General features: G+C 46.2%; 1 protein-coding gene across 2 annotated transcripts; it reads right to left on the reverse strand.

Annotated features, from left to right (window-relative positions):
* Positions 1-2,938: 2,938 nt before the first annotated feature.
* Positions 2,939-22,235, reverse strand: LOC100121850 (atrial natriuretic peptide-converting enzyme). 2 transcript variants are annotated; one of them, XM_008213243.4, is made up of 20 exons: positions 22,056-22,232; positions 21,758-21,964; positions 17,357-17,420; positions 16,448-16,562; positions 15,419-15,741; positions 15,059-15,275; positions 14,787-14,997; positions 14,571-14,698; positions 14,051-14,183; positions 12,784-12,950; positions 12,099-12,300; positions 11,871-12,023; positions 10,194-10,490; positions 9,980-10,121; positions 9,729-9,910; positions 9,473-9,662; positions 9,249-9,402; positions 9,060-9,183; positions 8,803-8,951; positions 2,939-8,717 (listed from the first exon to the last, which is right to left on the reverse strand). In XM_008213243.4, exons 3-20 carry the CDS (start codon positions 17,407-17,409, stop codon positions 8,529-8,531), a joined length of 3,129 nt encoding a protein of 1,042 aa, XP_008211465.1. In that variant the 5' UTR covers positions 17,410-17,420; positions 21,758-21,964; positions 22,056-22,232; the 3' UTR covers positions 2,939-8,528. The 2 variants fall into 2 exon arrangements, with proteins under 2 accessions (XP_008211465.1, XP_031784923.1); XM_031929063.2 differs by having other exon boundaries at positions 8,803-9,183; positions 22,056-22,235.
* Positions 22,236-23,970: the final 1,735 nt, after the last annotated feature.

Raw genomic sequence — 23,970 nt, forward strand, 5'->3', positions numbered from 1 at the left:
AGATCGGCCGACGGAAAGTTGTGCAGGCGTTATGCAACGGTAAATATTGTAATAATATGCGGAGATGGTAGCGGGGCACTCGTTATAGTGCTCTCGAATTATCATCAAGCGTGCATTACCGCTGCATTATTCATGAAGTTTGAGCGAAAACGTAATTTTATTTTCAAAATAACCGCGTCTGTTCTCTCGTTTCGCGCCTGACACGCATCATGCGGGTAGATTTCCTCTCTCTCTCTCTCGTCGCATCCCTCGCCTCCTCGGCTTTCTAACAAGCCACCCCATTAAGCGGGATATATATACTGTACGCATGTAGGCAGCTGTATAGAGAGAGAGAGAGAGAGAGAGAGCGAAGCGGCGAATAAGTGGCTCGGGAGCAATTGAGTGGCAATCGAGTAAGGCACCCACACACATGTACACATCCCTCTTCCTCCCGGCTCGATTGTCGCTGATAACCGGCTTATCTCCGGCTCGGAAATTAGCCGTATTGTAGAAAAGCCGCACGTTCCATTAAGGCTAAAATAATTAAGCCGTGTGTGTGCGGGGATACGCCGAGGCAGGGAAAGGGCGCGCGCGCGAGGATCATCTTGTCAGCGCGTCTATATACCTTGGTAATGATTCCATTTCCCACAATTGAGGACGAAATTTCGACCCCCGCTGCGCGCGCCGATGCGATAACTACTTTACGACAAATAACTACGAGAATATTCTCCGCGAATAGGGGCTCGATTGCTCATACGATCATCTCCTTGCTGTATCCTTTTACAAATTGTACATTACGCACTCGTCGGAAAATTGCTCAACTTTTAATTCGAACGCGCTTGCGATTCGAGAAAATTAAAAATGTAAATAATTCCCGCCCGGCGAAAAGATTTAGTGCAGCCGCGGCGCGGCAGAGCGATTCAATTAGAAAGTAATTAAAAGAGGCAAAGCACTTTCTCAAAGCCGGCGCATCACGCCCGCAACTTGCGCCTCGCGCGATGTAATATACGCGGCGAGTAATAAATTAATAAAACGAGCGTTCGCGTTAATTTGGAAGGAGCGGGGGGCTGCTGCTGCCGGTGGCGCGTATAATTAAGAGGAAAACTCGCATCCTCGCAGCTGCAGGCAGCAGGCTTCACTCCTTTTTTCCGTTAATTCCCGCGCTCGCTCGCGCCGCTTTGTAACTTTCGAGGTAAACGTCGCGCGGCTATGAAAGAGTGTGAATATACACCTCCCCTGGAGCGTCGCGCCCGCATATCGATCATGCTTATGAATTCTGGATGAAACTTGTAATCGTGTTTGTTTTAATTAAAAGCAAGCGCCGCCACCGCCTGTATCCCGCGTAGTGCTCATTAAGAGTTCGTTAGTGCCGATGCGGTTAAGCTCCGCCTTTTCTACAGGCACTCTTTCGCTCCCCCTCTGTTCCCCTTGACGGTTACGTGGATTTTTGGCGAATTCACGGCCTCGTGAAAGAGATCCTTTGAAAATTCGGGTCACCTCGCGTTTGTAGTCTCCAAGACGTATGCGATTCAGTCGGTACACAAAGTCAACGACAGCCTCTCTTTCACGCGGATGGATTTCAAATCGCAGCAAATCCCATCTCATGCTCCGTTTGTTTCAATGCACAAAGGTCTCGCTGAAGAAAAAAATCTCCCCCGCGCGCCCTGCGCACCCGTCTCTTTTCATGCACAGCCCGATCCGTACCCCTTCTGTAACGACACCGGAGCGCCGAGCTAAGTCCCGTGGCGGTATTAAATGTCACTTTGGATATGACGCAAAACAGTGTAAAATCACAGGGATTACCCGGCGGGACGGCCTTAAGTTTGCTCCCGAATCATTATGGGATAAGCTTGTGAAATGATTCGCTCGCATACGGATCGAGCGGATTTTCAGCTAGTTTTTAAATGAATGAAAAAAGCTCCGAGAACGTAATCCGATCGCGTGTGTGCACTTTTTTTGTGTATGGCTTTTTCTGATGACTTGCATTGTCGATCTTTGTGTTTGTTAGCAAGGGTATACTTGGGATAAATACTTTTACTATCCTAGGAAAACGATGTGTTTCCATTTACCGACCACTGGCTGTTAGCTCTAGTCGCTCACCAGCTTTCTACTTTACCAGCAAAAAACACGAGGTTTCAGATTTCTAGCTTATCGACGTTATTGATTCACGATGCATAATCGATTTTTATAATAAAATAAAAATTAGGATCAGAAACTTTGAGACGATTGTTTAAACTATAAAAGGGGCGTTGGGCAGTGAAATGAACAAACAACCAAGCTTAGTCAATACATAATTTATTTTGTCAACACGCATTTTCCATAAATATATTTATATCAATATGTATCACCGTATATATATATATATTTTTTTTTTCTTCTTCCATATATTATATATTTACTTACAATACACCAGTATAATTTTCACGCGCATACAACTTTAAGTATATCTTTTGTTTTGTACCATTCTGATAATCGTCGCACATAGAAGATTTTTTGCAAACAACAACGTCACAGATTACATTTATTATTACAAAGCGACAAGCTTTGTGCTTACAAATGCCGTTTAGTCTGACCTGCGGGCAATAGAATTTTCTAGAGTTATCAAGAATACCGTGCTCTTTGAGTTTTTGGTTATATTTCAGTTTGTTAAATTCGCACAACAATAAACTTGCAGAATAAGTTTTACGGCTGTGCATATGGATTTGTATATCCACAAAAAATCTTCTAATTTAGCAATTACAGCTGCAGAGATCAACGACATTGTCAGCGATACTTTTACAAGTCTCTCATTCTCTCACTCTTTCTCTCTATTGTCCTGACAATTTTTTTATGCGGTCTCTTGGCCTGCAAGAGTAAAAATCAATCGTATATTCAGCTCAACGCCAAACATATGCCTAAACATTTTAATATCGAGCATATTCTACGAATAATTTCTGAGCGATTAATTCTTTTTGTTTAGTCCATTTACATAGAACAGCGCGTACATATTTAATTTTTTTTTTTTTGTTAACTCCTTATAGTTTGCGCTAGTGGTCAGACAGTTGCTTCGGCGTTCTAAAATCTACAAATGTAAGGGGAAAGGCAGTGCAAGCATTAGCGTTACTACGTATGATTGTTTTTTCTGCAAGATCCGAAGGCTTTATTAGAGCTCATTTTTAATAGTTTCTTAAAGAAAGTTTTAAGAAGATCTAAGATCGTGTTTGAACACATTATTTCTCTAATGATTGTAAAAAAAAGTTTAGTAGAAAAATGGCTTTATATCTACATGAGTACAATCTTTACTACTAGTTTCTTTAGATTAAGTATACCTATAATACTGAAAATAAATGAATTATTCACTACTGCCTATGTATTTTTTTTTATATTACGTTATAGTTTACTTGAAATAATAATTCGTAGCTATTAGATGTAAATGTATAGTCGAAGGCAAACACTCAATCATTTTTAACTGATTTTCTCATAGTGAATTTCAAGAATGATCGCGCAAACCATACTAACATAATGATTAATAGAAAATTTGAAAGAAGTGAAACGATAGTCTAATCATAAAAAGCTGCTGCCTCGATCTTAATTCCACGTAGCGCAATTACAGTGAAACAATTCACAACAATTATTTATTCTATCTACCCATCACAGCAACATATGTGAACATCTCCACATACCCACATTGCATATTCAACATCATATAAACGTATCGCCTGTACTTCTAGACGTGTAATAAGATTAAGCTTAGTTTTTAATTCTCTTACAAGATCATACGGTTATACTTGTTTTACAGCCTGCATATCGATAATATCGACCATTGATTGTACGATTAGGATCTGTGTAAAGCACAATAGAAAGCAATCACATTAAATTACCCCAAATTTCGTAATCACCAATACTGTAAAAAGTAGTTATTGATACAATCTATCAACTTGTTGTATCATGTACAAATAATATTTCTTTAGTTTAATCTAAAGTGATGTATGCATATCGTAATATAGGGCTATTCGATTGTACCTGTGATAGCAAAGAATATTATTTAGTTCGGAAAATTCAATTTGATCGACGTTTCCTTTGAAAAAAAATTATCATGGCATTCGTAACTTGCGGTAATTAATATCTTCATTCGTGCATACTTCAAAATCCTTACATCTACATTTTTATAATAAAATTCATGGTCAAATAACCAAGAGGCTTAGAATATAAAGTTAACTGCAAAATTATACGATAGACTTCTTCTACTTTTTGAAGTGTATAACTAGTTTTCACAAAATTTCCTTCATCTTTCGTATTTGTACTGGCGCTTAACAGCGTACATTTACTAAGTACCAAGAAATATCCCTCAAAGAATAAAGTTTGGACGGTGTCAAAACAAGATGCAGATCACTAAAAAATACCTATTCAAAAATAAATACACTAGCCATTAAAGTGTAACTAATCTTAGGAGCTGTATTTGATTATTATTTATTATGTTTCGCTAAAATAAGTTTGTTTCACTATACTGCAGTGTAAAAATCATACATTTAATATTATACGTTCATTTATAATAATAATAATAATAACAATAATAATAATCATACAATAATATTTATACTGATCTACAAGTATACCAAGCTTCGGCTTATTCATTACTCTATATTTATTCCAACTGTGCGTGCAGTTATAAAGTTTTACAGTTTACTACAATTATGCATTTTTGAGAATGACTTTAAATTCAACATCTCAATCTATGCGAAATTAAAAGTATGTAGACTATTTTTTTCAATCAAGAACATTTAACCGTAAAAAAGCAAAATCAAATTTAAACTTTCACCTTAATGTGGTAATAAGAAAATTTAAATATAAAAATATTTTCAATCTTGAATGTATCGAACATTTATTTTGCCTAAAAAAATCATATTATGATCTTTCAATATCGCTGCATTTAATACTTGTTTACAATAAATCATTGATAATTTGTATACATTACTCAATGAAACGATTCAAACCATTAATAACATAAAATTTCTTTACCGTTATCAAAAACTTGATTCAACAACAAACTTTTGGCTATATATTACATCTTTGTTCTATAATATATCAAATGATGACAACTACTCACAGTTGTCATAACCAAACGAAACTCAGAGTTACAGTATAGAAATAGTTTTCTGAATGGTTAGATTTTTTTCTATGCCGAGATAGTTTTGATTCAAGATTACTTTTTCCGATTGCATCTCAAATGTTTTGATTACATATGCATATTTCTTTGCACGTGAAACTTACTAATAGGTAAACTATAGTATTTAGTTACTGTTCCAGTTAAACCTATCACTTAATTTAACAAATCTTTTACTATTTAACATTGACTTCACAGGAGTAAATATGCAATTTTCATCATGTCATGAAGACAGAAGTCTTTCTTTATAAGTTATCTGTATTTTGTGCGCAGCATTCAAAAATACACTCGGAAAAATGTTCGTTACCCTCGATTAAAATATTTTTTCGCATATGGTTTTCGCATATGGTTGATAACGTTTAATATTTTATATACAAATTTCGTATTAATATTTGTTGAATATTTTTCCGAGTGCATGTCTATACATATATTCTATATTAGTTACGTTTTTTTTTAATTTTAACGTTAGCAAATTTTATCTCGCATCATATGGATTTTTCTCATTTGCAAACGATACCTATTTTATTCTGTACACTATTATATTCGCAGATTATAAATTTTTAGTACTGTAAAATATATCCTAAACTGACTAACACTATATTGACAATTTTACACAACAGCAAATCATTTTACATTTTTAAACACATAGTATTATTTAGTTTTGTATTTACTTAGTACTTTAGTAGCTTAGCAATATTTTTGAAGTTATCCCATTTAAATTTATAGAAAAATTGATTAAATGTAGGCATGTACCTTTTTGAGTAGAATTCTACAAATTATTGAATAGATCGAGGTTTAGAAATCGTATTATACGGGATTTGTATTCTTAGCTTGAATCGTTGTCGAAATAAAGATATTTTAAAATATATTTTAAATGCGATTCCACCAAAAATATTTTTATTTTAATTTAACTATAATTTTTAATAGTTATTTATTTATTACTTACTTACTAATCTCACGTTACAGGTATTTTATTGTCCAGTTTTTGGAACATTTCCTATAGTTAATTATTGTCTGTTCACACAGTATTGTCTGATATTTATTAGTTTCTTACTTATTTTGATATTCTAACTACAAAGCGTTGTCTGGATACTAAGGAAGACAATCACTGTATTGTCCAATTTTCTGTCATACTTTGTAAATTGTATTAAATAACTTTTCAAACGCAAAACTAGATCAATTGGTTAGAATAGAAACTATTCATTCAATCGAAAAATGTATTTTGATCTAAATTAAACTTTGATAACTCAGTTGGAGTATAATTTATTTAATTAAACTTAACTCTCACAAATATTGGCCTATGGTTTCAATAATATATCAATTAAAATTTATCAACAATACTCGTCATATAATTCTCTGACATCACTTGAAAAAGTTCAAGTGTTTTTGTAAGGCTTCTAGGTCTTGTAAATAACAAACCTTTGTATAAAGTATATTCGTTTAAAAAACTAGGTATTTTCGAGTGCGGATCAAAAAAGTGCTGGTGCAGTATTTCTTTTCATTTTAATTTATATCCCTAGAATTCAGTCAACATCATTTAGCTTTATATAGGTATAGCGTCTACATCGATTACGTATTATTTGAGTAACAAGGGGCTATTAGTTGTACATTCTATAAAGCAATGTCTCCTTTTATATCACTTAGAAAAAAATCATTGATTCGAAATGCAAGTCTGATTGCTGAATAGTCCCAATAGTCACGTCGTGTACGTTAGTATATCAGAAATATTTTGACTTTTTCAAATTTCACTATAAAATACTTGGAATTTTTTTCTAAGTTACTTCTTGAGACAATCATTTCTGTTGCGTTAAATATACTGATTAATATATGTGTTACTTGTGTATATTCAATTTTACAATCTGAATATACTTACGCATTCTAATCTTAACTCAATCACATAATTATCGTATTTTTAAGTTTATACAGTATGATTTTTGTTCGCCTTAATGTGTATAATCTAAGTGCCTTTTTACATTCGGAAATGCTACTTTGGATAATTACTCTTATACTCGATTAAAGGACCGATGCATTGCATGCGATATAAACTATTTTCCTTGGGTTTTTTTGTTTTATTCTGTAAACTCGCAATTTTTGAACAGCCAAACAATCAACGATCTTATTACTTTGTCTGTTTGGAGGTTAAAAAATCAATGACCCAGAAAAGTTGTAATAAACCACTTGGTGGCATCGTATTTGGTTGCATTTCATTATCTCCACCAAAATCTATAGGACATACAAAAATCTTTTTAGTCGCATCTCATGCGCGATTTTATATTATTTTTGTTCGGAAATCGTTTACTTATGTAGTTTATTTTTTTAAATACTTGGTATTGTTATAATTTTTGTATGTAATAGTACCAAAAGTATAATCAATTCCCTATAGAGTACTGCCACAAACGCTCATTTATCTGAACTTTGCTATTTACTTAAATAGGAAGAGACCTTTCGCGGGCGTTGTCCTCTTGTCGGGTAAATACGCTTATGTAGAAACACGTAGAAACTTACAGATCCACGAAGAAGCAGTTTTCTGCTGCAAAAATCGTGTGTGAAAAAATGTCGAACGGTAAAAAATAGGTAAAATCTAGATTTCTAGTGCTCGTGTCTTTGAAACAATGTGCAACCTCACAAGTCACTATTGTACATTGCGTGCGTGTGTGTGTGTGTGTTGTGTTGTGTGGTGAGAAGAAAACGAAAGATATATTCGCCTCTGCAAATCTCTACATGCTTCCAACCTAAATCGTTCGCTTTTACTATATGTTTCCGTTTTATTTCACGTGTGTTCTAGATCGCAGAGCCCTTAAACCTAAATTTTCCTTATTATGCTCGATACACAAAGCGAAACTTTAGCAAACTCGTGGGTGTCGCGCAGCTAGCGTTGCGCGATAGACCGCCTCCGCGTCAGAAGTTCACAACAACATCGATATTTATGCAGCGCGTACATATTATATATTATAACATTATCAATCATCACAAAGAAATCTTATTGTTAGCGATATTTGTTTCGTTTCAAGTGCCCATTATTCCCTTTATCTCGCTCGAACTTGTCGTTGGTTATATAACGATTTATTGTCCTGGTTTACAATGCGTGTTCTCGATATAGATAGCGAGAGACGCGTCTTATTTTCATTATTGTCGCAATCGTAAAATTGACTGATGTACGCAGGCATCTCCCCTCGTGAAAATTCGTGTTGCGCAGCTGTCTCGTATCATCATTCTTTTTTTTTTTTTGGTATAAAAAATACTTTCGATCGACGGTATAATAAAATATCGACTTTTGAAAGCTGCGCGCGCTCGTCCGCTCGTACTGTGTGCTGATGGCTCAGGCCCTCTTGCCGCTCCTCATAGTCCAGTAATTTGTCCGCTTACCAGAGTCGACTTTTTTCTCCGCGTACGAGTGCTGCATCTGCTAGCCGTAATCGTTTTCCGAGTACTCCTCGATCTCCTTGAGGATCCACGGCACGTACTTTGGCACGTATGCATAGACTCCGGGAAGCCTCGGATGGGCGCATTTTATGCCCCAACTGACGATGCCCCCGACGAACCATCGATCCTTATCGTTCTCGTCTTGGCAGAGAAGCGGCCCGCCGGAATCGCCCTTCAAGGAGAAACGCCAATTAAATTTTCAAAACAATTCGGCGCACGCATCGATCGCCTGCGCGCACTCGGGGTAACGTACGAACCTGGCAAGCGTCTTTACCGCCCTCGGGATATCCGGCGCATATCATTCCGTCGGTAACGTTCAGGTCCCTGTGCACCAGCCAGGCGTTGCAGACTTCCCTACCGAGGACGGGTACCGTCACTTCGTTCACGGCTGGCTCGTACTCGGATGCTGGGCGATGAAAAGGAAAGAAACAGACCATCAATTCCCGCGTACTGCCGTATACCGTGACTGCGATAAGATCGAAAGAGAGAGAGAGAGAGAGAGCCGTATACGAACTTTCCGTGTCCTCCTTTTTGCCCCAGCCAATAACCGTGCAAACAGTCCCGGGTGCCAGATCGATATTAGCCGGCGGCAAGCAAACTGGTCGTAAATGCTCGTGGAACTCGACCCGTCGCTCGAGCTGCAAATGTCGCGCGAGTTAGGATCGAGTCTGATGGCGAGGATAAAACGCCGCTGCACACGTACCTGAAAGAGAGCCACGTCGTTGTCGTGGGCGACGCCGAGGTTGTAATTGGGATGGGGCACGACCCGCTTGACTTTGAGCTTCTTGCCGAGGTAGGTGTGCGCGTGTCTCCTGGTGATGCCCAGCTGGATCGTCCAGCCGGAGACCTCGGAGTGGCTGAAAAATCGCCGGTCGTGAAAGCGTCGTCGATAGAGCGGAAATCAGGCGAGTAATCGACTATACTCACTTGCCGACGCAGTGGGAGGCCGTGAGGACCCACTGATCCGCGATGAGCACGCCGGCGCAGTAAAAAATCTGCTCGGGACCGCCGAGCAGCGCCGCGAGAAACGGCCAGTCGCCCGGCGCCGACTCCACTCCCCCGACTATCCTCGTGCGGGCCCTCGAGTTGCCGAAGTTCTGCGGCCTCCTGCCGCACTCTGCGCAATAACGTTAATTACCACGCGTTATCATCGTACGCTCTTCGAACCCATCGGGGCACTCACCGTATCCGGAGCAGACCAGGTCGATGCTGGAGTAGTCCTTCTGGTCGGAGCACTGCTGCAGCTCCTGGAGCAGGTTGCCCTGGTTCTTCTGGGCCAGCCTCCAGCGCTGCGACGTCTCCAGCACCGGCTCGGCGATGCTCACGTTGCTCTCGGACATGACCAGCGTCGAGGAGTTCACGAGCCTGGCGGTGTATACGGTCGTGTCGAGTGAAAGCGCGCCTAACTCGCAGAACCCATGATAAGATACTCACTTGTAGCCGAGCAGGGCGCACATGCTCTTGGCCCTCGAGGGCGTCCAGTGGGCTATGCAGGCGGGTATGAACTTGCCCTTCCGCGCGTGGTACACCTCCAGTCGACCCCTTCCGACGTCCCCGTTCCTCTCGCTCAGCCTCACTGCAAATTATACGCGTCGGATCGCGACGGGAGGTCTACACATAGAATTACTGTAAGGGGCGGCGGACTCACGGCAGTTCCTCTCGTCCTGCGCCCAGGGACAGTCGGTGACGCCGTTGCATATGTGCGAGGCGGACATGCACCTCCTCTCGCCGCAGTGCAGCGAGGCCTGCGCCAGGACGTTTTTTACGCTGCTGCTCTTCTTGCCGGCCCCCTTCGAGCTGATGGCCGCGAGGCCCGTGCGCTCGCTGTCCTTGCACTCGCCGCAGCCGATCTCGTCCGTGTGGTCCTCGCAGTCGACGTGGCCGTCGCACCGCCAGTCCAGCGGGATGCAGCGCTTCTCGTCGCACTGGAAGTCGCTCGGACAGGCTGCCCCGCGACAAAGAAACCGCGTACGGGTGATTTATCGCCACTCAAATTATTCATGCAAAACCGAAAGAACGACATTTATATTCGGGATTTTTAATTGAGCGCCGGCGGGATTACGCTTTTTCGCTCATTTTCTGTGTGCGCGCGCAGACGATTTTCGAAGGGCAATAATAATCGCGAAAAAGCTGCGGAATTATTGATGAAGCGATCAGTCGAGAATCCGCGCAATGAATCACAGGCAGCTGTATGGGGAGGACTCGAAGAAAGAGATTTATTATCGCGGGGAGGAGGGGAGAAAGAAACAATCGCGCGCGGTGCGGGTATTTTTCAGTCGTACGCACGCACACGCCCGCCCCCCTAATCGAGCTGACAATTTAATCTTAATTAACCGCAGTGGAGCTCGAGAGACTGAGTGAATCGATGCGTCGCTCGCTCGGAATATCGATGCGGCGGCGCACTTGGCTTCCGACGCCCCTGTACAGTAGTCTCACTCCCCCGGCGGCGTTATGTGTCGCCGCCGCGATATCCATACGCGCTGTGTGTTATATAGAATACGCGTATTGACCTGGCAGGCTATAGTAGGAGCGAAGCTACTACTGTGCCGCGCGATCTATATAATTGGAGCCTCAATAAAAATCGCGAGAAACATCATTAACCGACCCAGTCAGATCGATGTATTTGCATCAGGCTTTAATTTTCTCCGGGCTCCCGCTCGTATACCAAAGAGAATAATTAAATTTTTTACCAGCTCGTGCGTTCCCCGATCAGTAAAATATCCATCGAAAATCAAGGAAACGTTTAATTTTAACGAGCGCGCATCTCTTTTTTTTCCTCCTCTCTCGATATAACGCAGACACGCGTATATGCGGTGCAGCGCGGGGACGACTCCCGCAAAATAACGGCCGTTACGCAAAGCTATTAGCGTTAACCACGAAGCCCGCCATAACAGAGCCGGGCATCGGCGGGCTAAATTGCGTTCGCCGCCTTAAATTACTCAGAGCAGGTTACCCGCGCGCATAAACTCGGCTGCGTTTATCCGAGCACACGAGAGCTTTTATCCCCCTCTCGAGCTTAATTGAATCGAACCGAAAATTCGTCTCTAGTATAGACTACGAATTCCTTCCCCGCCTCATTTGTCGCGCGCGCGTGTTTTGTTCCCGATCGCTGATGCGCGAAGAGAGAGAGAGAGAGAGAGAGAGAGAGACAATACGAAGGCAAACGAGCGCCGCGCTCTCGCGAGATAGAGAGTAAACAATGCAGCGCTCGAACAATGCTCTCGCGCTGCTGTGTACACTGTGGACGACAATTAGCCCTCTTTTCCGAGGGGACAATGAAAGGCTTTTAGGAAAAAAAGCGATGAAATATTCACGCGGCTCTTACCTGGTCTGGCCGCGCGCTTCTCGGCCTCGATTACCTCCTGGTGGCCGATGCAGACGTTCGGGTCCGTGCTCTCCGTGAAGATGTCGCACTGCAGGTAGTCCGGGAAGGTGAGCCCGAAGACGTCCAGGAAGAAGCCGCAGCGCCGCACCGTTTCTGCAAGGTCCAACGCGAACTCTCTCGTACACGACTCTTAAAAATGTGGGTAAAAATTAAATGAACGCAACGCACCGAAGCAGAGACTCCGACAGGGCCCGACAGCCCGGCCCATTTTGTGGCCGCACTTGGGGACAAAAACGCTGCAGAGAAACAAGCCGGCAAGCTCGTAGCATCTCACGTCGATCACGGCGTCGTAGAGCTCGAGGTCGTGCTGAGCCTCTCGCTGGCTAAAGTGCATCATGTAGTTCGGGAAGACGGTGTAGTTGTACGGGATCTGCGTGCAGAAGTAGCGACGATTAATTCCCGCCGCGTATACCTCTCTCCATGTTTCTCGTTTTTCTCCGCAGACTCTGTTTTCGAGAGGCTTTAACTGCGCTACTTTGTAACGACGACGACGACGACGACGACGACGACGAGGAGAATTATGGCGCGGACAAGGCGACGTGCGCGACATAAAAATTAGCTCCGGCGCGTATATACCTATTTTATTTGTTCTCAAGCGGAGGAAGTTTAAAGGGAGGAAATTTTCGATTAATTTTTTCCCCGCCGCCGCGTTTGATATAATTGCGGACTCGAGAAGAAGCCGTAGAGAGGATTTCAATTTTCTTTATTTACCCCCCCCCCCCTCGCGCTCCCCCGTCGGCGAAATAAGATTTTGTTTGTTCGTCGACCTCCGCTTTAAGCGTCGTCCCTTTATTTTAGACCGTCGACAAGTCCCGCGACGAAATTCATACTCTCGTCTTGTTTCTTTCATTACCTTGTGGTACTGGCAGAAGTTGACGATGACGGGTAGGCAGATACCCGGCGCCGGGTTTTGCATCTCGGAATTCGAGAGGATCGGCTCCGACAGTACCGCCGTCGTTCCGCTGCTCGCTAGTGTCGTCTTGTTCTCGTTGGTCGCCTTTATCACCGTCGCTGGGTAAGCTGCGTTCGAAACGCTCGGAATTAATTTCAAACTCCCTTGTACGCTTATACACACACATCGCTTACATCCTATACACACGTATATAATACCAAGCCACACAAGGACATAAGTTCGACAATCGTTCACTCTCGCTCGCTCAAAAATGATGAGGATAGAAACCCTTGTAAAACGGCAGCACCAAGCCAATGAAATGTTACACGCAGTGTAATAAAGCGATCGCTGTTTTTCAGTGCGGGAAATTTCATAATCCCCCCAAAAGTAATCACACACTGAACTGCCTTTGAGCCCCGGCAGTATAGCAAACATTCCATGTAGCTATCTCTCTCTCTCGTTATAATTCCCCGGACCTGCAGACTCGCAAAAAATGAGCTCGGTGCGGATGATCAAAAAGTCGCGCTTCGTATTATAATGAATTCTCGGAAAAACGAGAAGCCGGCCGCCGCGTAAATTACTTCAGCCGGACGGATTTATGAAAACTCGCGCGTTTTCTTCTCTCCTTCAAATTTCAACGGAAATAATTGTCGAATTCCGCGCCTCGACTACGCGCCGCCGGCCGACCTACATATCGTATAATCCGCGAGTGTTTAAGAGTAATCCGTTTTCCGCGAATAACGCGCGTACAGGGCACTTACTTATACTCCAAGGCTAATGGCTCGAGCCTCCTTGGGCCGAGCTCGCGCTTTAACCCCGTAATAATATCAAGTCTAACAATACGGCTCCGCGAAACGTGTGCGCGTCTGTACTACTGCGCGAGTCGTCTCGATCCTAAAGGCTGATGTTTGCTTTTTCAGCGGCCGGAGCGCACAGAGTGAGTGAGAGGAAAAGAAAGAGAGTTAGCTTTCACGTTGATTCTTTGTGTTTTCTCCGAAAGAGCCTTTTCTCGCGCGCTGCTTTCAAATAGAGACTATAGTGTACGCGCTGTGATCTTTGATGCGGCAGCTCTCTCGAATTAAAAGAATATAGACTCTCCTTTCCTACCTCTATACATATACCTCTAATAGCCTGAAAGGAATAAGTATCTGAGAGATAGAGAGAAAAGAATTAGAGACTGCAGCGAGATAATATCGAGGCCGATGGAAAATAGCGTCGACGGGCTTACATTTGAAGTAAGCTGCGAGTCCGCCGGCTATCAGCATCAGGGCCACGGCGTTCGCGAGGACCTGGGCGAATCGAAAGCGCAGCCTTCCTCTGGTCACGTAGTGGCTGCTCGGTCTCCTCATGTCCCTGATGATCTGCAACAGCGAGATACACACGACCGCGCATATGGCTATGATATAGAGCAGTCCTTTGAATTCTCTGTTTACGCGCGGCGAATATTATTCGTCGTAGAGTCGAGGCCCCCGCCTGCAGCCGCACAAAAGAATTAATTACGAAAAAGCGAAACTTCTTCAAAGGCTCATCGATCCACCTGCGGCGGATTAGCATAGGCGAGGCGATATGATAAGCGAAATCGATATTTCGAAAATCCGACGTCAATCGCGCTGAGGCGCGTGGCTTGCGAAACTTTTCCCGCATAAGCCCTTCGGGCACGACGGGCACGACGTCATAGATAGAGGTACGCGATTGACATCAGGCGCGAGGAGAATGTTTGGACGCGTAGGAGCTGCTTCGGCACTTACCCGGTGATGCAGGGACATGTTGCTGCCGTTCTGGAACCTGACGATGGTCTGCAAGCTCGCGGGCGTGCTCATGGATTTGGTGATCGGGCTTCCCGGCGGGTTCTCCGGCTCCGGCGCCAGCGCTCGGCCTGTATTCAGTTCTCTCGTTTAGATGGGGGGGGGGGGAGGGAAAAGGGAAACAAACTCGAGGCTCGCGAAGGGCGAGTGAAGGCTTGCCTGGGACTTTTCCGTTGACGTGCTTGTGCGGCAGCAGAGGAGCCTCCATGGTCTTGCTGGTGTAGCTGGGCGAGCTGGTCTGGCTGAAGCTGTCGGAGGAGACGTTGCTGTCCTGTCGGGCGTTCATGGGCTTCGGCGCGGGGCTGCATATCGAGCTCAGCGGCGGCGGCAGGTTCGTCTGCGTCGCTTTCGGTAGCTTCTCGGCCTTGGTCTGTTCATCAGGGGTACGGGTGAAATTCGACACAACGTATAATAGAAGAGCGCGCACGAACCTCCTGCCTGTTCTCCTGGAAGCGTCGCTCGAGCTCGGGCAGCCGCCTCTCGAGTCGCCTGGAGGCGGCTTGCATCTCGGCGAACTTCTTGCCGATGCGCAAAGGCTCCTCGTCCTCGTCGTCATCCTCGTCGGCGGATCGACTGCTCGGCTGCTGCTGCTGCTGGAGCTGCTGCCTCCTGCTTATCGGCGAGCGCTGTCCTCGCCTCGGCGGCCTGCTGCTCGGGAAAAACAAAATTTCCATCTCTGCACCTCGTCGACGTACTATCAATTACGCGAGCTACAGCGTCATCTCATCAAGTCCGGATTATCTCGTCGTCACGCTCGCCCGCGCATCATCGCATCATCGAATATCGCTCACCTATTCGCTCGTAAGGTATGTTGCTGCTGCTGGGGCTTGTTGACCTTCTGCAGCCTCTTGCCGAGGTCTCGCGAGGCCTGATCGAGCGCGCTCGGCTGCTGTTGCTGAGCGAACGGCTCCTCGTTGAAATCGAACTCGCTGGCCCGATTGGCAGCAGCGACGGCCGCTGCCTCGAGCCAAGGCTGACGCGTTTCTTTGCTCCGAGCCGATGACTGCTTCGGGCTCTGCTGCTGCTGGTTCTCGGGGCCGTTGTTGCTTGGTCGGATGGGGATGGGCTTCTCGTTCCTGCTGCGCTTGGGGATCGGCGGTCTTACGTCCGCCGGCTGAAAGATTCTTCATCAGAGCGCTTGTCTCAGATTTTCGATTTAGTCATAGTCATGTCCCTTCGATTCGCGAATGTCTCTACCTGGACGTGTCATCATTATTGTTTGTGTCGTGTTTGTTGTTCGTGAATTGGTGTAGTGTGCGGCGTGTCAGTGGTGCACGAGTGACGGGATCTGTAAACAAACACACGATGACGTGAACTGCTAGGTGCAGCGAAAAACTTTAACGAGCCGAATCGAATTTCTCAAACTCATCAGGCTGAGTAAGTAGACCGAGCTGCTCTCTCTCTCTCTCTCTCACTCTCTCCCCCGCGGACTTGCTGCATCAGCGGCAGCTGCGGCTTACCGTTAAGTCGAAGAAGCTGCTATAGGTATACGATATAATTGACTTCTGCGTCGCGAGCGAGAGCTGATATTACCCGCGCGCGCAATTAGCGGAGGATTATCGCGATCACGAGGAAAAAGTTGCGGCAGCGCGCAGTAAATCCGGCTCCGTTATTCGATTTATATAATACGCAGCGGAGCCATTATCTTCGAGTTCGCGCGCGGTATAAATCAAACGACGCGGCCAATTGTTCGGAAAAGTTTATATTCAATATGCCCCATTTTAAAAAGGTCGATAAGAGAAAACTTCAGCTCTCCTGCAAACAACGAAGTATAGTAGCTCCGGGACAGTTGGAAAAGCGCAGATCGCGCGCATACTTACGGTCGCGGAGTGTCGTCTCGGAAGCGGAGGTGGTATGACGCCGCTCTCTGGAAGCAACGAATCCGGGAAGAGGGAAGTCCGCTCGGGTAGTCCCACGCTGTACGTTCGGTTCTGCCTGTAACAGACCGAGGAAGTATATATACCTATATGTACATCGATCGACTGGCCTCGCCAAGCCCCTCAGACAGGGGAGTCTGTTGGCAATATCATGGGCCGGTGGTCGAGCTCTGTGTACGTGTGTATGAAAAAAAAACAAAAAAAAAAAACGAGGGTCTAACGTTTCGCTAAATTCCTCCGCGCGGAGCGTCGGGCGATTTATTCGCGGCCGTGTGTTTTCTGCGGCCGACGGCTCCGCGTGTGTGCTTCTGAAGCTCCCGGGAGACTTTTTTTTCAGGAAAGGGGGAGAGATTTCGGGGGTATCAACGGGAATGTCGAAGATGCGCGCGCGAGGCGTGAACCAGATTTTCCCGATATACCGTAGCCTTAATATATCTATTTTTATTTCGGGCTAGCTTTCCTTCGGAATTCCGGACGTAATCGAAAGCGCAAAGCAGGGCGATGATCACTTTTGCGTTTTGAATACGAGGTATACATATATACGAGGCATTTATCACGGCCATCTCGAGAATAGTTGAGGAAGGGCCTTTCGGCGAACTTTGGCAATTCGGACTCGAGACTTTCGCGACCCAAGATCTTTCCCCGATTGTCTGCTAGGTAGATTATCCCGAGGCTTGTACTTGGGCAAAGTATTTATACTCGACGTCTAAGTAATTTCGATAGGCTAATATAGACGACGATTTAATATGTCTCGCTCTTCACGTTACACAGTGTCTCAAGTAAACTGAAACCGAGCAAAATAAATGAGCTACAAACGAATTCGTTCCGCATAGCTGCATAGCGATACTTTACCTTGGCTGACGCGTGGGACTGGTGTCAGCAGCACGTAGATTCGCTCCCGACATGTTGTTGAGCCCTGGAACACACACACACAAGCGTGTCACACAGAAAAAAATTAATGTCCTCCGCGTGACGTGAAATACATTCGCCGTATACGAGGAATACACGCGTATCACCGGCCTTCATAAACTTCCAGATTATTTCGGGTCAGTTTTTGATAAAACCAATCGATAAACGGCGCTCGCTAAGGTAAAGTGACTTAGTTTTATTTTCAGGGAAAAATATCCGTTTCATATTCGTTTATATTCCATTATATCAGGGTATGTTCGGCGAATGCAAAATAAGCGTCAATTAATATCCTCGCGATAACAACAACGAGCTGCACGCGTGTAATTCGCGCTGCAACGCAATACGTTTGTCATTGACTTTGAGGATGTCGACCTGCGATGCGTCGCGGCTCGTGTGTATACACAAGGCGACACACACACACGCACGCATAGGATGTAAATCGAATCGATCAATAATTCACGCACGTGCGTCTCCGGTATTTCCAGTTCGAGAGTCGTTATTCGCACGCGCGAGTTATTGCTATTTACACAGAGAGAGTCGCTCTCGCCGTAGGCCACTACACTATATATAACGGATCCGTCCGTCCGAATTTACTTGTCTCTCTCTCTCTCTCTTTCTCTCCGTGAGGCCTTCGTTATTATCTCTTATCTCCGTCCCATTTCCCGAAACACTCTATCTCATTGTTTCCCAGCTCTCTCCGCTCCTTTTAATCGAGACGCCGACGGAATCCCAATGTGGGCCGCAAATTAAAGATCGCGAAGGACGCGCGCCGTACGTCTGTCTCTTCCAGAAGCTGCCGAGAAGACGTATTATTCTACACCGCGGATCGTGAGGCTTGATTGCGAGGCCTCTTTGATTTGCATGGGATTATCAGAGTCGGCTGGATTTCGGCCCGGCCTTGAAGCTGCTCGAATCGACGCCCCGGGGATCATCGCGCAATACTATGATATCTATATGTACTTTTATTTAGTTGGCCAATTAGCCGTCGAGATCTGCAGGCGCGTCTCTGCCGGTGACGCTTATCATAAATAAGCCTCGAACGCAGCCTTGACCGTTAGTATCAGAGGGATGGCCAAGCGAGGAGGCAGTTTTAATTTTCAGAGAGACAATGGCCCCGTCGAAACGAAGCCAAAACAAGTCCATTCGCACGAAAATGAGCTGGTTAATAAACGACGAGAGAGAGAGAGAGAGAGAGAGCGGCTATGGGAACTCGAGAAGAGACGGGGGTAACCGATCGCGCGCTGCCTTCATTAGCCCGGAGCGCTCGGAGCGATCATCGAGGAGCCCTGCTTGACACCTGTTGTCAAGCTGTTAACGTGATCAGGCCGTACAGTAGCCAACGCCGGGGGAAAGAGAGAGAGAGAGAGTCGGGGCGAGGGGTGTTTGACACCGAGATTAAACAATATACGGAGACGAAAAACCAGTATATAAGGCGCCTTGAGTTAAATCAATTTATTGTTTTCGAGTTGCCTGCATAAAACTCCCCCTCCAGAGCCAGGGGGAGATTTAATTAATTTCAAAGGCGACGCTCTCAGGACAGATCGTTGACTTTATTCCCGGGGGCCGCCGCCGCGCGCGCGCTAAGAAAGTTTTTCCCTTTTTTCGACACTCGACGCCTGGATTTAATGACGCCGTGCGGCTTCTCGTTTACTCGAATTAATGAAAAGGACGATCAAGCGCGCTAATCTCCCATTCTTCAATCGAACTGCGACGTCGTTATTTATCGCCGCGCGGGTAATTGGTGCGAAAGCGCGCTCTTTTCAAATTTCCCGCCGTGATCTGCGTAATCCGAATGGAAACGCGGCTCGGCACACCTGGCGGTCTTTCGCAACGAGACGGGATGAAACGGGATATCGGCTGATGCTTTTCTCCTCGGAGACTCCCTTTGTACACACCAGCCGGATTTCGACGAAATCTCTATTCCGAGACGCGACGTTTCTTTTCCCGATCGATCGATGCAAGCGAGAGAAAAAACATCGTCCCTTTCTCTGTGACTTTTACTACTTTATTCCGCTCGGCAGTCCGTTTGACGTGTGCGTCGCGCGAGAATATACATATAGGTAATGTACGTGTTATACATTCGATTTTCTTTCGAAATTCAATTGAACCTCGCGTCTCGAAAGTTTTCGATTGATTTGTATGCGCAGCGAAATCACGGGCATGACAGCGAAAGACACAATGCCTCATATCTCCATCGTGGAAAATCCATTGGTGTACTCCACGCGACAGACGTTTTTTATTTCCAATACTCCCCGATGCATCGTAATGTACGTCGCGCAATATCGATCGAAATTCGTTCGATCGTAAAAAATTTCCCAGACCCCGTACATTATAGTGGAAGCCGCTAAACTTTTATGTAACAGTCCTTCTATGAAATCTCGACGCCTCTGTGGCTCGTAAAGCTGCCCCCTTCCGGTAAATCTTTTTCCGAAAGAGATCTTTCCCGGTCCATAAATCAAGCCGCGCGTAAATCAGCGACTCGAATCTATTTCAATTCCTGCACAGGTCCCCCAATATGTGCTGACCGCTCACGCGTGTATGTAAACAAAACGCGAGCGGCTCCGTTTATCGACGAGCTTTTCGAGCTTGACGCATGAAAATGCGCGGGAAAAAGCCGAGCGAGTGATGAATGACTCGATAAAAAAAAGCGCGCATCTGCTCGTGTCATCGCGGCGATGTTTAGCTTTTTTTCTCTCCATACGATCCTCGTGGTCTACTTGCATTCAACGCTTTTCTCGTTTTTACGTATACCCACGCCGAAAGATCTCGGTATCGATCGGAGAGTTACTACGCGCGATTGTTTCAAAAGTAGCGGGAGCTTAAAGATTCGACCAATAACTCGGAGCTTTTTACAGCGGGATTCTTCTTAAAAGCTCTCCGCCGAGCGAGAAAGCTGGAAGGAGAGAAACAGCGACGGCAACAATCTCTCCAGAAGAGCAGCTCTATTTATCCCGACGATCGCAAACTGGACGACGTAGGGGCTATCGTTTTTCAAGCTGTAATCTCGGCGCCGCAGAGAGAGAGGGAGAGAGAGAGAGAGAAGACACACTCCATCGGGAATGACAGGTCACTCTCGCGCGTCGGCGATCGCACAAAAGAATCGCTTTCCTCCCTATCCCTGAGCCTCGCCGGCTCTTCCGTATTAGCAAACATTCTCGCTCGCGCGCGATCTCTATCTCTCTCTCTCTCTCTCTCGCGGAAGAGAGACAAATGAACGAGGGGTGAGAAATTGCGCGGAAAGTTTGAAATATATCCCCCGCGCGAATTGAGACGGAAGCGTAAGCTGAGCGATTATCGAGCAAATATTCGCGCAAATACTTTGAAATACAGGCGCGTAACTACGTCGTTCCACTCCATTTCCGGCCGATTTCGCTCGCAGTAGGTCGTGATTTTCTTCGGCCCCATTAGGCGGCAAGCTGTCGTCGCGGCGACGTTTCGCTAGGCTAGATCGATCCCCTTGCGCGAGCGGCAATTTCGATTTGCGGTCGCGCGAGAAATCCCGACGAAGCAGCGACAGCTGTTGGAAGCCGCGGCTGCGTTAATTTATGGCCCGACTAATCGTTAATTAATATCCCCTCGCGGTGCGTGCATCGTTTTTTCTTCCACTGGCACTGCGCGATACAAATGGATCAATTTCCAACCCGAGAAACTATATACGAACAATCGACTGTGTATACCGATATCTCGACGGCGCTTCTCTATCCTGAACTTCGCCGTCCTCGTCGCTTATTCTTTTTCCAGGAAAGCGCACCTTATCTCGCGAGAGCCAAGCGCGGAAACTCGCGAATACGCCCCGGACACGAGCGCCGCGACATTATTCTCTCGGAGAAAAGCCAGCGCTATCTGTATAGCTGAAACGTGTGCGCTGTGTATACCCGTGCGAAGCTTCTTCGGAGTAGAGGATTAAGCGCGAGATTTCAAGGTCGATTTGAAGAAAAAAAAGCAGCGCCGATTAACGTGTTGTTCTTTCTTTCCTCTCGCGAAGAGGGGAAAAAACTCATGGCCAGTTTTAATAACCGACGACTATTGCTGGACCTTCGTCGTACGTGTCTGTGAATTTGTTTGGCGAATCGTAACGAGTTCTCGCATCGATATTCCATATACACTCGGGCGAACAACGCGCGCGAGAGTTAAATATAACGTATTATTCAGGCCGACGCCTGCGGCCTGTAAAAATAGCGAGCGCGATCGTGTTTTCACTGCGGAGGGCTATTTTTTTTTTTTTTTTTTTTCACGGAATAATTAGCGAGTGAGTGTATCGTAATTTTAACTCTATCTCTGCCTCAATTATCCCTCGTTACGCTCGGTACACGATGGCGAGTATAACAAGAGGAAAATACTCACGGTGAAAATACTCAAAGTCTTCTCTCGCGTTAGAGGCTCGTCCGCGCGACTCGGCAACTGCTGGTCTGCTTCATTTTAAACTTGGGCATGATAGCTGCGGCTCTCGCGGGCCACTCCACCTCCGGCGCCGGCTGCCGATGTCCTTGCCAAGCGCTCCTCGCCGTTACCCTCCGGTCGGCTGTGGCTCATAACACTCTCGACTCCCACCTGCAGTTTTGTAATCAGTCGCGACGAGGAGGTTTAGTTACGCGAGGGACGAATAAAAGAGAGGTGAAGTGAAAGTGAAATAAGAACGTGCCTGCAGTATGCGCGTGCTTCCCTCGTCGTCGAAGGTATGGCTCGTCGTGCACAGCGAAGCTGGACCAGCAGTAGCAGCACCGCACGTGCGGTCGAGCGGAGCCTGTCTCGTGCGTACTACGTGCGTGGGTGGTAGCGTACAACTGAGCGCCGGCAGCGGACTCCCGGCCAGCAGCGGCGGCAGCGGCGGCAGCGGCGACACCCTACCCTCCCTCCGACACGCAGCCTCTCGACCGATCGGCGCCCGAGCCTGCGCCCTGCCGCCGAGCCGCAGCCTCTGATGCAGAGCAGCCTCGAGCTGAGAGAACTTTTTAAGCGCCCGAGTGCTGCAGTTTTTTATTCTTTTAACTTTCGTTTACGTTATATAACGCACCTCCGGATTGTCGTTACGCCAGTCGTGAATTCCGACGGACGGACGGGGCAATTCTGAAGGGACAAGGTCGAGCCGAAAGCCGAGAGAAAACTCGCCTCACTCTCTTGTCTGAGCAAAGATTCCCGTCTCGAGTATCCACTCTCGAGCCGCCGCACCGTAGCCCGACCGCTACTACTGGCCGACTGCGGCCGTCACTCGATCCCTCGCTCGAGCTTTTGACGCTTTGATGGACGCGAAAGCGAATATAGCCTATATGTAGGCTCTTTTGAGGAATCGCTGACGATCGTCTCTCGGCTCTCCGGCGAAGAAAAGCCGAGGGCATAATCCCACTCGGTCGTCCCTTGCTTGATTAAGCGATACTTTGCCGCTACCGCTTCCTTTGTGCGAGGCATCAAACCGTAGGCAGAGAGAGAGAGAGAGAAGCGGCCAATTTCCGAAAAGCCGATCACTCTTCGGCTCGAGTGCTCGAAAACGACGTCGTTGCGTATATACAGCCTACTTCGAATTTTTCCAAAGCGAATGTTTAATTACTTTCGTCTCTCTCTCTCTCTCTCTCTTTCGAGCGACTGAAAAATCAATGTTTGAACGGGCCGCGCACATCCCGGCCAGTATAGAGAACGGAAGGAATTATACATATACGTGTATATCAGTGTGCGTGGCGTCGCCGGAGCTTCCTCGGTTGCCAAAACTAGGCACCGGCGCCTGCGAGTCTAGCCAAATAAAAGCTCGCCAGCTTCCGTCGCCGCGGCTATACTGCTACATATAGCGATCTGCATTGTCAGAGTTATGGAGACAGGATGTTTTTCACGCTGGGCTGGAAATTTAAATTTCTTCACTGCTCGCGCGGGGGGGCGCGGGACTGTATATTTATGGCTTTTTTACGGTAGTGAGAGAGAGAGAGAGAAAAGAGAAACGCGTGTGCGGATTTCGGTAGAGCCGATAGAGTCAATACGATAGGTAAACAGGCGAAAATATCGTTCGTCCACGGGGCTACGCGTAATATCAGGGCGAATCAATTGCCATCGTCAACATTTGCGCGTAGTTAATAACCCGTGTGATGATGGTAAATCTGTCGATTTTCGGCGAGCCGCCGGGATTTCGCGGAGACTGAAAATTTGTACTTGTCTAGACGACTCTTCTTATCTCACTTTTATACACGCGCTAAAGCTCACTTACGGCTAAGACCGAAAGAGCTTTCCCCTCTGCTGCTGTGTCTATACTGCACCGAGCGAGTCTCTCTCGGCCTATCCAATTTATCATACTCGCTTAACTCGCTAAAAAATATCGTCTGAGCCTGCGTTGCTTCCCCCTTTTTCTCCGCGCACTTTGAATAACATTCTCCGGGCCGCGTGTACACCTGTTAGGCTGCGCGCGCGACGCGACGGCTCTTTATTTGGATGATTACGTTGTCGAGAGGGAAAGTTATTTTTGCAGGGATTCGCGGAGTTATATCGTCGCTCCGCTCTTCTCTCTTGTCTACCGTACATCCCCGGCAATTTCGTTTGCGAGACTTTTAGGCCGAATGCAATCGCGCGTGTGTTGT

Source organism: Nasonia vitripennis, chromosome 4, assembly GCF_009193385.2.
Source record: "Nasonia vitripennis strain AsymCx chromosome 4, Nvit_psr_1.1, whole genome shotgun sequence".
Taxonomy (NCBI): domain Eukaryota; kingdom Metazoa; phylum Arthropoda; class Insecta; order Hymenoptera; family Pteromalidae; genus Nasonia; species Nasonia vitripennis.